The sequence below is a fragment of the Hordeum vulgare genome, chromosome 3H (assembly GCF_904849725.1).
Source record: "Hordeum vulgare subsp. vulgare chromosome 3H, MorexV3_pseudomolecules_assembly, whole genome shotgun sequence".
In the NCBI taxonomy this organism is placed as follows: domain Eukaryota; kingdom Viridiplantae; phylum Streptophyta; class Magnoliopsida; order Poales; family Poaceae; genus Hordeum; species Hordeum vulgare.
This window is the reverse complement of record NC_058520.1, coordinates 10507292-10521077: the sequence shown is the minus strand read 5'-3', so window position 1 is coordinate 10521077 and position 13786 is coordinate 10507292. Positions and strand designations below refer to the sequence as shown.

The window sequence follows — 13786 nt, the reverse complement described above, 5'->3', positions numbered from 1 at the left end:
AAGATTAATGCGAACTTTTAAGGAGGGTGTACCAGGCAAAACTCATACTCCCTTCATCCTAAAATAAGTGTCTTAACTTTGATATAACTTTATAACTTCCCTGCAAAGTTGAGACATTTATTTTAGAATGGAGGAAGTATTATTTTCTAAATATTTATGCGAAAGTTCTGCAGGATTAAGCACCCACGTTGTTTTGTTTTGTCGACCATAGACCATGTCTTGCTCTGTTTTCTCTACTAAGCCCGAGGTTTTGTTTCCACGCTTCCTCTGGATAAAGATCCAATAAGCATCGTTCGTGTGTTACTGGAGAAGACACACTTATTTTTAAAGTTGCCAAATCTTCTTTTTCTGACGTGTTGGACACACACAAGCTGCTCCTTGGAGAGCTTGCATCGCTAGCACTAGATGAGTTGCTCTTTATTTTTTCAACACTCATTTACGAAACACTCTTTTTCTATACGGTGACTGACTCTAGTTCGAGCCGGACATAGACTACGCATCGTGGTTATTTCCAACCAACTCTCACATGTGTGTAACTCCCTACACGTTGTGAAGATAATCGAGCCCGCATGGCCGTGAAGGATCATGCCGCATCCAGCCTGGCCTTGAGCAACCACGTAGCTTCCATTACTATTCAACTTCAGCCCCAGTCATCTAATATTTTGCTCCAGTGCTTGGTGCTGCAAGGACGTTGAGCTCCCTGGAAGTTATCACTGTGAAGTTTAGGAAAGCGTCGTACCCTATCGAGTGCGACGAGTACGTGTTAATATAGCCAGGAGCTTAACCCTGGGATATGCGTACAAGTTGTTTAGATTACATACTTGAGAGACAAGGGATAGCAAGATAAGATACAATCGGTTAAAGGGATAAGAGGAGGTTTAAAGTACCGAGATCTATCTCTACAATACCCTTTCGGTCACACATACAATATGATGTTTAACACCCTCCCTTAATCACAACTGGTTGAGGTTGAGATTACGCTTGAACTCTTCAAAACTCTTCGTTGGCAATGCCTTTGTGAAGCCATCTCCAACTTGGTCTCTGGAATGTATGAAGCGAATGTCTAGTTGTTTATTGGCTACTCTTTCTCTGACAAAGTGGAAATATATTTCAATGTGCTTTGTTCAAGCATGAAACACTGGATTAGCAGATAAATATGTGTCACCAAGATTGTCACACAATAAACATGGGGCTTGAGTATGTTTGATACCAAGCTCTTTTAATAAGGACTGAACCCAGATAATTTCTGCTGTAGCATTTGCCAATGCCTGACACTCTGCTTCAGTACTAGACCTGGATATTGTTGCTTGTTTCTTTGCACACCGTGATATAAGATTAGGCACAAAGAAAACTGCAAACCCACATGTTGAGCGTCTGTCATCTAGACATCTTGCCCAATCAGAGTCATAAAATGCACTGACAAGAGTGGATGAATCTTTGCTGAAAGTAACACCAGTATTCAAAGTGTTGCTAATGTATCTAACAATGCGTTTAGCAGCTCTCCAATGAACAGTAGTGGGTGCATGAAGGAACTGGCATACTTTGTTAACAACAAATGAAATATCAGGTCTTGTACGAGTCAAGTACCGAAGTGCACCTACCAAACTTCGGTAATTAGTGTTATCATCTTGATTCAAGGGGTCTCCTTCAGTAAGGGACATTTTTTCAGAGCTAGACAAAGGAGTTGGGGATGGTTTACATCCTTGTAGACCAACTCTTCTTACCAGATCCGCTACATATTTCTCTTGGGAGAGATGAAGTGCATCTCCATGTCTCTTTACTTCAATGCCTAAGAAGAAGTGTAGATCTCCTATATCTTTTAAAGCAAATTCTGCAGTTAGATCTTTGAGCAACCCTGCCACTGCCTCATTAGATGAACTTGTGACAATAATATCATCAACATAGATAAGTAAAATATTGATGTATTTAACTTGTTGTAGACAAACAATGAGGTGTCAGCTTTAGAGGGAGTAAATCACTTCAAACCCAGGAGGTTGTTTCATATAAACATCATCTTCCAGAACACCATGAAGAAACACATTCTGTACATCTAGTTGTCTAAGACTCCACCCCCTGGAAACAACAATTGACAGAACAAGACGAATTGTGGCAGCTTTTACTACAGGACTAAATGTGTCCTCATAGTCTAGACCATATCTCTATTTAAAGCCTTTTGCAACAAGTCTGGCTTTATAACGGTCTATAGTTCCATCAGACTTTCTTTTAATTCTGAAAACCCACTTGCAGTCAATTAAGTTTTTACCTTCTCGTGGGGGAACTAGATGCCATGTCTGGTTTTTCTGGAGAGCCATGTATTCTTCTTGCATAGCCTTTTTCCATGTTGCATCATTGAGTGCCTCTTGAAGTGTACCAGGTTCTCCTGTGGAGCAAGCTAAAGAAAATTTGGTGATATGTTTGTAATTTAATGATTTTATTACCCCTCTTTGAAGACGTGTTCTCGGCGGTGTTGGAGCAACAGCAGAATCATCAATAGGAGGAGGCTCCACAGAGGATCCTAACTCACCCCTTGTCGCCCCAGATCACTAGGCTGATACACGAGGAGCAGATCGGGGGACACCGGGATCTTCTGTGGCAGGTGACGTTGGCAGTGGTGGTGAAGGCGGCGCCGGTGCAAGGCGTGCGCTGCACGTGTCAGCAGGGCGCGGGGATCTGTCCCGTTGGACGGAATCCAACGCGCTGGCAGGCGGTTGTCAAGGGTGGCGCCCAGCGTAGCTTTGGCCCACACCGTTGGGCCAACGAGTCAGGGGCGACTGTGTGGTAGTTGGCGGTACGCGTGACGCTGGACCTGGCGAGGCATGAGGCGGAGACAGCGGCACACCTAAGGGGTGGGCTCCACTGTTGTCGGTGCAGGGTGGGGCAGACGCGGAGCCTGTCGCGCTGTCAGGTGACTGGGGCACTGATCCCGAGGAAGATGCGCTGCCAGGCTGCTGCTGCGTAGATCCCAATGGGGATTTGCTCCCCATCGAAGGACACATAAAATGTAGTCCCAATTCTGCTCCTTGTGGCGGATTTCCTTCATTATTTTCATCTGCGATTTCTCCTGCATCAAAAGTCTCGCGCACACCAGTGTGAGGGTTAGTCAACAATGATGCATTGCAATTATTTTCCCCAATATTATCACCAAGAAGATGAGGTGGAAAAAGAAGAATTTCTTGCCGGAGAAGTGCACCCGCATTGGGATGAAGATCAGAGAATGGGAATTTGGTTTCATCAAACACAACATCCCTAGAGATGTATACACGGCCTGTGGATACAACAAGACATTTTACTCCTTTATGTTGAGCACTATAGGCAATGAACACGCATTGCTTAGAACGAAACATGAGTTTGCGGTTGTTGTAGGGGCGAAGGTTGGGCCAACACGCACACCCAAAAACACGAAGTGATTTGTACTCCGGTTTGATTTGGAGAAGACGTTTTGTGGGAGTTTCATAGTTGATGACACGACTAGGTAGCATGTTTATGAGGTGCACGGCAGTGAGGAATGCTTCATCCCAGAATTTGAGGGGCATAGATGCTCGTGCAAGAAGGGCAATACCTACTTCAACAATGTGCCTATGCTTGCGTTCTGCAGACCCATTCTGGTGATGGACATGCGGGAAAGATATATGATTAGACACACCAAGCTTTTGAAAGAAGGAGTTCAACTTTTCATACTCTCCTCCCCAATCAGATTGCACTGCAATGATTTTGGTGTCAAACTTGCGTTCAACAAGGGCTTGGTAGTTTTGAAACACTTGAAAGACATAGGATCGTTTCTTAAGAAGATAGATCCAAGAGTATTTGCTGTAGTCATCAATGAAACTCACGTAATACGTATGTATACGAACAGAAGAGGGTGCAGGCCCCCAAACATCAGAAAAGACAAGTTGCAAGGGTTTGGTGGAAATACTTGTGGAAATAGGATAAGGTAATTGATGGCTTTTAGCCTTTTGCACGAATCACTAATTGTTTCAAGACTACGATTTCCAACATATGGAAGCTTATTTTTCCTAAGCAATCTCTCAACTAAAGAAAAGGATGCATGCCCTAATTGATCATGCCACCGAGATGATGAGAGCTGGGTGACACCACATGCTTGTTTATTCATCCTCCTAAGTGCAGGAATCAACGGGTAAAGCCCTCGAACGCATCTACCTCGATACATGATTTTCTTCGTGACCTGATCCTTGATGCAAAAGAAGAAATGGTGAAACTCAAGAAAGACGTGATTATCAAGGACTATACGATGCACAGATAGAATATTCTTGGATGCTTTGGGAACATGCAAAAAATTTCTTAGGTGAATTTTTCGGCGATTGGTTTTAATAATTGAATGACCAACGTGACGGATCCTCATACCTTCTCCATTTGGAGCATGGATCTGGTCGGAGCCGCGGTACTTCTCCCTCATAGCCACCTTTTCAAGCTCACCCGTGATGTGGTTGGTTGCACCACTATCTACGTACCAGTTGGTGTCCACGCCGTATGATCCGTCAGCTCCGCGGGCGATCTTCTCGTCTTGGGAAGAATCCTCATCTTCCTCAAAATGGTACCATCAATCCTTTGCTGAGTGCCCTGGTTTGCCACAAATCTGGCATCAGACAGCATCAGGACATTATTTGTTGGGGGGGGGGGCTGTTGTGGCAACCCTTAGAGTTGTTGTAGGAGGGCCGCCCGCTGTTGGTGTTGCCGCCGTTGTTGCCGCGAGGATTCCCGCCGCTGTTTTTCCCTTTGCGCGGCTGGCCACGGAAGCGAGAGGAGCCCCTGCCACCACTGCCACGGCCACGGGAAGCTCCGTTTGCTGACGATTTGAAGCCGTTGTCGTTGCCGCGGTAGAGCGCCACCCTCTGGTCGAAGTTGCTCACCTGAGAAAAAAGCACATCGAGCGTGACCGGGGTGGTGCGAGCATCCTGCGCTGAAACCAGCGGCTGGTACTCCATGTCTAGCCCCGCGAGGATATGCGAGATCAGCTAATCATCCTCCGGAGGCTTTCCTGCGGCATCCACTTCGTCCGCCAGCGAGCACATGTGAGCAAAGTACGCTGCGACGAACTGCTGTCCCTTTTGTGCATTAGCTAGTGCTATGCGGATATTGTTGATGCGGGACATCGATGTCGAGGAGAACATCTGTGCGAGCGCCGTCCAAAGATCGTGCGCATGGGAGATAGATGTAACCTCCACAAGTACTTCCTTCGACAGATTATTCAGCAGATATCCCAATACTTGTTGATCTTCCCTGACCCAAACCGGATGCATGGGGTTTGGTGTCGACTCCTCCTTCCCGTCTGCTACCTTGGTGGTGACAGTCATGGCGGGCTCCTTCGCGGTTCCGTCGACGTAGCCGGAGAACCCCGCGCCTCGCAGTTGGGGCGTAATCTGTGTATGCTAGAGCACATAGTTCGTGAGGGTAAGCTTCTCGATGATCTGGCCAGTAAGGCTGGCTGAAGAGAACCTGGAGGAGGAGGACATGTCGACGTGGTGATGAGAACTCGTGGCGAGATGAGTTGGAAGAGGATGACTCTGATACCATGTGAAGTTTAGGGAAGTGTCGTACCCTACCGAGGGCGACGAGTACGTGTTAATATAGCCAGGAGCTTAACCCTGGGATATGCGTACAAGTTGTTTAGATTACATACTTGAGAGACAAGGGATAGCAAGATAAGATACAATCGGTTCAAGAGATAAGAGGAGGTTTAAACTACCATTTTATTGACAGGATTTATCGCTACTTTAGCTCGAGATCTATCTCTACAATACCCTTTCGGTCACCCATACAATATGATGTTTAGCAATCACTATGGTGAAACAAATGAGAAGTTGGCCCTTTTAGACATGGAACACACATAACTATTTCGACCCCCCCCTCTCTCTCTCTCTCACTATATATATATATATATATATATATATATATATATATATATATATATATAACACTAATGTCCCAAGGTTTAAAGCGTCGACATTCAATTAGGTCTCCAAATGAAATTGGGACACCCGATTTTGACTCGGCCAAAAATTTCTCTAAGACATCTCATTCAATTATTTCGTACTATACAATATGCTTTTTAATTTTTAAGGCCTCATAATTAATTATGGTCTTTAATTTAGAATTTTGTGAGCCTGATTTTGACCGAGTAAACAATTTATCAAGGGATCTCCCATTAGATTCTTTTATCCATATGTTCTCATTTTGAAGCCTTTTCATTCAATTGATGTATTCAACTTTGGAATTGGATTAGAGTTTTGAACGGGCCAACGGTTTGTAAATCAATCAATGTCAACCGCATATATAAACATATCAATAAATATACATTGGTTAGTGGATAACACAGAACCACACCACAAAAGGCACATTAAATCACCGCATTATAAACAAAAATAGAACACACTCCAGTATCTCCCCCACCCGCCAAACCAAATATTCCATTAGTTCCAAAATATACGGGACATTGGTTTCTTGGAAAGTCAAATTTCTTTATCTTGGACCAAGTTTGGAGCAAAAAATATCGACATCCACAATATTAAACCAAAAAGAAGTATGGAAATGAATTTTATAGCGAATCCGATTTGACATCATGATTTTTTATATATTTCTCTACAAATTAGATCAAATTTAATAGGTTTGAGTTTTCAAAAAAGTAATACACCTTATATTATGAACTAGAGTGAGTAATGTTTTTTTCAAGAAACTCAACAGTACGAACGACGCAATAAAGCACGCTCAACCCTTCGAGTATGTATTATGTGTGACACCAATAACCATTCTATGAATTTGGATCGATTATTGATATGTGGGAAACCCTCACTTGCCCCCAACGAAGCACTGCTCGTTTTGCCTTCAAATTCACGAGTATTGCTACACAATGTGTCACTGTTGTCTTGACACTATTGTCGAAAAAAAGGGCTTGGATTTGCAGATTTTAAGCCAGGTGACTTAGGGTCATGGGGCCAGAAAGCAATTTTGCTCACATGTCGATGACACCAAGGCACAAAGTTAGAGAAACTGAACCGGTCATATATTAGATGCATGGAATTTGTGAACACACAAATATTCTGGCTGAAGAAAGAACCAACTTGTGTGATGTTTCCAAGTAGTACAACAAACACTTTTTGCAAATAAAAACTAGTATAAGTAACTAAAATTTGTTAGATATTTCTACTTTTCTTTAGTTAACAGTGGTATAAGTAACCACGACGCGGTTGCGCTGCCTGCACTGGTGCACCCGACACTTATTTTTAAAACGGAGTGAGTACTTAAGAAGGACGAGTGCGGCATATTGCCCATATATGGTCTAGTTTCAAGTAAGGTCAGGGCTTCTCTGATGCGTCTAAAAGAAATCAACCAGAAGAAACTTAAAAAAGAACATAAAATAAAGTAAACACATACTGTATATGCCAATTGATTTTTGTACCTCATTTAAACCAAAGAGACCTTGTTTTGACCGAACAGGAATGGATCTATCACTAATGGCCATGGAATCAGTTTGTCTTTATATTGTTCTTGGTTACGCTACGGCTACTGTCCCAATCAAGTCACGCATCTTAAGATTTCATTGGTGAATCGCAGCCGTCCTTTTTTTTCCTGATGGATTCTACTTTCGGTGACATCAGCGATACTATCTCCCTTCAAAAACAGCAATAGAGAGAGTGGTCGAGTGAGCCGAGGTACGTAGATCCACCGGAAGTACCAAGAGAAGAATATCCATGGAGTTTAGCATGGAGCCGCCGCTTCCCACGGCCAAAGGCACTGCCGTGGCCGTGAACCTGGTGCTGGCGACGAGCGAGGCCAAGAAACAGCTCCGCCTGGCCGTGCCGCTCATCGTGGGATGCCTCCTGCAGAGCGTGATCCAGATGATCTCGGTGATGTTCGTGGGCCACCTCGGCGAGCTCGCGCTGGCCAGCGCCTCCATGGCCAGCTCGTTCGCCATCGTCACCGGCTTCAGCTTCCTGGTACCACATGCACCTACTTACAGTACCGTTTAGACCTAGCTTCTTGAACCTTGCACTCACGTATGTGCATGGTAGACGGGCATGTCGTTCGCGCTGGACACCCTGTGTGGGCAGGCATTCGGAGCGAACCATGACGAGATGCTGGGGGTGTACAAGCAGAGGGCGATGCTGGTGCTTGGCGTGGCGAGCATCCCCATCGCCGCCGTGTGGGCCAACACCGGCGCGATCCTGCTCCACCTGGGGCAGGACCCGGAGATCGCGGCGGGGGCCGGGACGTACATCCGGTGGATGATCCCGGCGCTCTTCTTCTACGGCTGGCTGCAGTGCCACGTCCGGTTCCTGCAGGCGCAGAAGCTGGTGGTGCCGGTGATGCTCAGCTCCGGCGCCACCGCGGTGAGCCACGTGCTCGTCTGCTGGGCGCTGGTCTACAGGCTGCGCCTCGGGATCAGAGGCGCCGCGCTGGCCAACGCCGTGTCCTACCTCACCAACGTCTCCATACTCGCCGTCTACGTCAGGGTCTCGCCGTCGTGCAAGAAGAGCTGGACGGGGTTCTCCTCCGAGGCGTTCCGCGACGTCGTCCCCTTCTTGAAGCTCGCCGTGCCGTCCGCGCTCATGGTCTGGTGAGTAGCCACTCAACTCATGAACGAGAAATTAATGCAGTGCTTGATGCATATGTGAAATGTTTGCAGCATGGAGTGGTGGTCGTTCGAGGTGATGGTGATACTCTCCGGCCTTCTCCCCAACCCCAAGCTCGAGACAGCCGTCCTCTCCATCTGGTATATATACAAGTTCATCTTCCTTCTCTTTGTGATGGATCTTCATGCATGACTCCATCTCCATGGATGATGGCTGCTTGATGTACCTCTCCATGTCCACGGTGTAGCTTGAACACCAACTCTTTGGTGTGCACGGTTCCGAATGGGCTGTCTTCGGCGATAAGCACGCGCGTGTCCAACGAGCTCGGCGCGGGGCGGCCTCGGGCGGCGCTTCTGGCGGCCCGCGTGGTGATAGTGCTGGCGTTTGTGGTGGGCACGTCGGAGGGGCTCCTGCTGGTTCTGGTGCACAAAGTGTGGGGTTATGCGTACAGCAAGGACCAGGAGGTGGTCGCCTACGTGGCGACCATGATGCTCATCCTCGCCGTCTCCGTCCTCTTCGACGGCCTCCAGTATGTCCTCTCAGGTACGTACGTACGTGCACACGTACGCGCGGTGCATGCATGCATATGCATACCATAGTAATCCGTGTTGGACACGACTTGTTTGGTTAAACAAGTCGATGGTGTTTAACCCAAAAATGCTAATCTACGTACAGAGCCTACGGGTTGTTACGTATTGTTTCTTAACTAATTTTTTCTGCCCCTGATTTCAATAGGGTGGGGCCCAACCACTAATTTTACGTAGGTCTAGCATTGCTCGTGTTTAACCTGTGATTTTTTTTACACAAAGTCACACACACAGTAGATATATGGTAGTTATTTTTTGACTTGTTTGGGTAAACAAGTCGATGGTGTTCGTGGTTTGAGAGAGCTTAGATGGGATGGGATCAAGTTAGTTCATACATTATTTGGAGCTCATTTTGGCATGTGCAACCCTGACAAAGGACGTCGCGCCTTGGTCACCCTGGTCGATCAACATCACGACATAGCCAAATTAATTAAGCTCTCGACAAGATACCGCCTTCGGTCATGGGGACAAGATAGAATAAAAACTGCCTTGTGATAATCGGAACGACGCAGTCAGAGCACTGCATGGTTCGCCGGCATGTTGCCACCTTCGTCGCACTCCATCGTATCATTCACGGGCAGGGCTGAGTAAGAGCAACTCCAACGCGCCATCCAAACAGACTTCGCATTTATCCTTTTTTTGTTCGTTTGGATTGCCGTCTTTCTTTCGGCATCCGTCCAGTTTAAGATGCGTTGACCCATTTTTCGTCCGCTTGGCCGCCCAGCGTCTATTTTAAATCAAATTTGAACATTATTTTTATATCAAATGCAACATACATTTTACCAATTCTTCGATATGAATGTAATACCAAAGAAAAACAAGAACGACAAATAGATATTTTAAAAGATGTCCAACTTCTGTTTTTACTAGTTGGACTAAGACCAAGATCTTTTCTATGTCTTCGTTGTTAATCTGTGGATTCTTGAGCACAATGTTTTGCTTTTTTGATGCTAAAGAATTAGACGTTGCTTTCCTTTTGGTCTCTTATTTAGTCTCATCCATACCTTTAATTCTAGATAAAAGTGCACGAACATCTATCAAATTTCGCGAGATCAATAGATCGATATATTCTTCTTCCCAATACCAAAAATTGCATCCATCCTACACATAATAGCAAGCAAATATAAGTTACCGAAATTGCATCAAGCAAAGAGCAAATGGACGAACGAAAATCGTAACCCATCGTTTTTGCACTTCACGAACTCTCAACCGGGATGTTAGCGCCCAAAAAACGCGTCAGACGACCTGCAACGAGCGGTTGTCGCACTGTATGAACGGCAAAGATGAGCCGGCAATTTTTTGGGCCAACGTTGAACCACCGCGGCGGCCGGCAGTCGCCTTGCCAGCGAACCTGCGACGGGCCAGACCCGAGCGGCTAGAGACGGACTGAACGCCTACATGTGGCACGGAAGGATTGTCCATGGCAAGCGCAGTCCACCGGCGTCATGATCTGGTAAATCCCGCCGGCAGGATGTGCAAAATTCCACGAAATCCCACCACCGTCGCAGATCCACCAATAGGCCTCACACATCGGGACGAAGCAGGCACCCTGTTAGTGGATTTGCTGCTTGAGAGCTAGGATGGCCAGGGGAAAATGGGGTTGCCGGCCTAGGATTTGTGTGCTTGCGGGAGGCGGGTGGGGGTGAGTCGGGATGGGATAAGAAGGAGAGACTGTGATGCTGACTAGCGGGTCAGGAAAGGAGAACGCGAGCGAGGCGCGTGTCCGCTCTGTGTCCGCAGCGACACAAATGACGCCCAAATTTGCGCCTAGAGTGGGTCACAAGCGGACGAAAAGCAGATGCGCGTCCCTTTGGGTCGTGGCATTGGACCGACTTTTCTGTTCGCTGCGACCCAAACGGACGCGCGCAGACAAAATTTGTCGGCGCGTTGGAGTTGCTCTAAAAACATCTCCAACGTTGATATGCAAATTCCTTTGGCATCTATTTATTGTTGAGTCCGGACGTGATTGACACATGAGGGAGCCATATAACGTTAATTATAAAGGTGCCGGTTAAGTAGAAAATAGTTAAAACCATGCGTATGGTGGAATATTGTGACATGGTGCCCGGTTGGGAAGAAAGAAAAGATGGAAATCATGCATGTGCGGAGAGAGAGGAGAAAGGAGGAACATGCGGAGGCTTTTGATTGGTGAAGTAAATGTCCAGGCTTTGATATAGCCCCTCCATCTTTATCTACACTTTGTAGAAAAACGGACGTCCTGACCATTATATAAACTGATGCGGTATCGTAACAAAAATGCCCGATTGAACATATACAAGAGTTTTGCGGTTATGCATGCATGAACATATATCGGATTGTAAGTAACTATGGATGCATGATGCATGCGTTAGACTCATTCAAAGTGAGAAGCGTCAAGTGGGCCAGTGCCCTCTGAAGCATGCAGTTTTATTTTTTGCTTTTAGCAACTTTGCGAGACAACCTTGTGCCGCCCTGCGTTTTCCAAGTGTGTTGGCAAATTTCTACTGCATTTTCTACCGATATCCCACACAACTAAGTAGATAAGCCAAACTTAACATGCACCTATATATGCCACATCAAAATGCAAGCATGCATGGCCAAAGGCCTGCCACAACATGCAAACATGCATACGATCAAATAAAACCATAAGTATGTTGAACTTCGGTGCTCGTATTATTAATCAAAGTATCCTTCATAGATACGACCAAATCTAACTGAAATATATTGCAATGAATTCCCACAACATGCGGGCTATCATCTTGTATGTTGTATATGGGTGGCACAAATTCATACACGGAGCAAAGTGACTTACTATGTTTATTTTAAAGGTATCGTCAGGGGATGCGGACAACAAAAGATCGGTGCTTTCGTGAACTTCATTGCGTATTATCTCGTTGGAATCCCAGCAGCATTAGTTTTCACCTTCAAGTGTCATCTTGGTGGAAAGGTACGTCTAATATTTCATCATTTAGGGTTGTACCTATCTCATTTTTTTAACAAAAGAAAGTTTGTCAGCAGAAAACCTATTCCTACATGCTAGTTTTACGTAAATATTACATACTATGTGTGGCGGAATAAACACCTCGAATTACATACAATGTGTGGTGGAATAAAAATTCCTGCTACTGTTGCTCCTGCTCCTGCTGCTGCTACTCCCCCTCCTCCTCCTGCTCATGCTACTGCTACTATTGCTACTGCTACGACTACTGCCGCCACTACTGCTGTCGTTGCCGCCACCGCCGCTGGTGCTACTACTACTGCTGCCATTGCACTATCATCATCGTCATCATCATCATCTTCATCATCACCATCACTGCTGCTGCTGCTACTACTACTACTATTAGGCTGGTCATAGTGGGAGTATCATAGCTAGTAACATAGTCTTGCGGAAATTGCTTTTGGTGGCCGAGCTCCATGGAGGCCTTTAAATTTGAAATTCAAATTTCATGAAAATTCATATTTTTATATTTCAAAAAAATCTGAAAAAATACAGGGATAAGTGAAGGCGTAACACACATGTGTGTAAATTTTTAGAAAAAAATACATTGAAATGAGGGCTGTGCAAAAAAGACAAATCTGAGGCTTTTTTACACATGACACTATTCATTATTTCAGGTCATGAATTTGTTTTTTTGTGCAGATCGTATTTCAAGGTATTTCATCCTAAATTTTTGCACACATACACATAACATCCTTCTTTACTTCCATTTTTTTTTCAGATTTTTTTGAAACCGAAAATTTGAATTTTGAATTATTCAAAATTTTCGGCCTCCATGGAGGCCGAGCTCCAAACATCCGCACTCATAGTCTTGGGACTAGCAAACATGGTGATGTGGCAAGTAATTAAAGAAAAGAGAGAGGATTAGAGTAACATAGGTAGATACCGTAACAAGTTAAATGCTATGCTACTATGTGTCATGCATGTCAATAAACAAGGATCACCTATAATACTAGTTTATGTTACTATGCACTATGAAGGTAGTATCATACAATAGTAATATATGCATGATATTACTATATGTTACCCTCCACTATGAGCAGCCTTACCGTGTGGGTGATCATTTTAATCTTCACCGATCTAAACATGCATCCATGCATGCAGGGGCTTTGGTTAGGAATATTGAGCGGATTGGTGACGCAAACACTATTGCTTCTCGTCATTTCCTTTGGCACCACTAATTGGGAAAAACAGGTAAGTACTATATGATTCATTTTTAACAACACACACTTAATTAATTTAGCCCCTTGTTTGTTCATATATATATTTTCTGGCTGCTGACAATGTTTCTGTGTTTAATTAATTTTGTGATTGCATAGGCAATGCATGCAAAGGATAGAATTTTCACTTCGCCGCCTCTAGATCCATTTTCAATGACATCACATCACAGCGGCGAGACATCACCTGCATAGTGTATATCATGCTACTTAATATATGTCTCAAAGTTTCCTGCTTTAGAAAATAGAAGAAATACAGCAATACTGAATGATAATTTGTTAACTTTTTTTGGTCCAATATTTATGATGATGTATTCATTCTATTCTTTTTTCCAAAATTATCCCATAAAATTGTGTTTAACTTATTTGGCTAAAGTATCGAATGTATCATGGTTGAATGTACCTTGAAAACTCGTC

At 44.8% G+C, this 13786-nt stretch overlaps 1 protein-coding gene across 1 annotated transcript; it reads left to right on the top strand.

Moving 5' to 3' along the window:
* Window positions 1–206: 206 nt before the first annotated feature.
* Window positions 207–13564, top strand: LOC123441301 (protein DETOXIFICATION 16-like). The gene is made up of 8 exons (XM_045117782.1): window positions 207–226; window positions 7718–7952; window positions 8028–8572; window positions 8642–8728; window positions 8836–9131; window positions 11983–12101; window positions 13257–13346; window positions 13472–13564. The coding sequence occupies exons 2-8, from the start codon at window positions 7719–7721 to the stop codon at window positions 13562–13564; spliced, it is 1464 nt and encodes a 487-aa protein (XP_044973717.1). The 5' UTR covers window positions 207–226; window position 7718.
* The last annotated feature ends 222 nt before the right edge of the window (window positions 13565–13786 follow it).

Excerpts from the sequence above, each read along its gene's own strand:
- LOC123441301 (XM_045117782.1), top strand. The coding sequence starts at position 7,719 with ATGGAGCCGCCGCTTCCCACGGCCAAAGGCACTGCCGTGGCCGTGAAC. Across the intron at positions 7,953-8,027 it reads TCACCGGCTTCAGCTTCCTG|ACGGGCATGTCGTTCGCGCT; the intron begins GTACCACATGCA and ends TGTGCATGGTAG. Across the intron at positions 8,573-8,641 it reads CCGTCCGCGCTCATGGTCTG|CATGGAGTGGTGGTCGTTCG; the intron begins GTGAGTAGCCAC and ends AAATGTTTGCAG.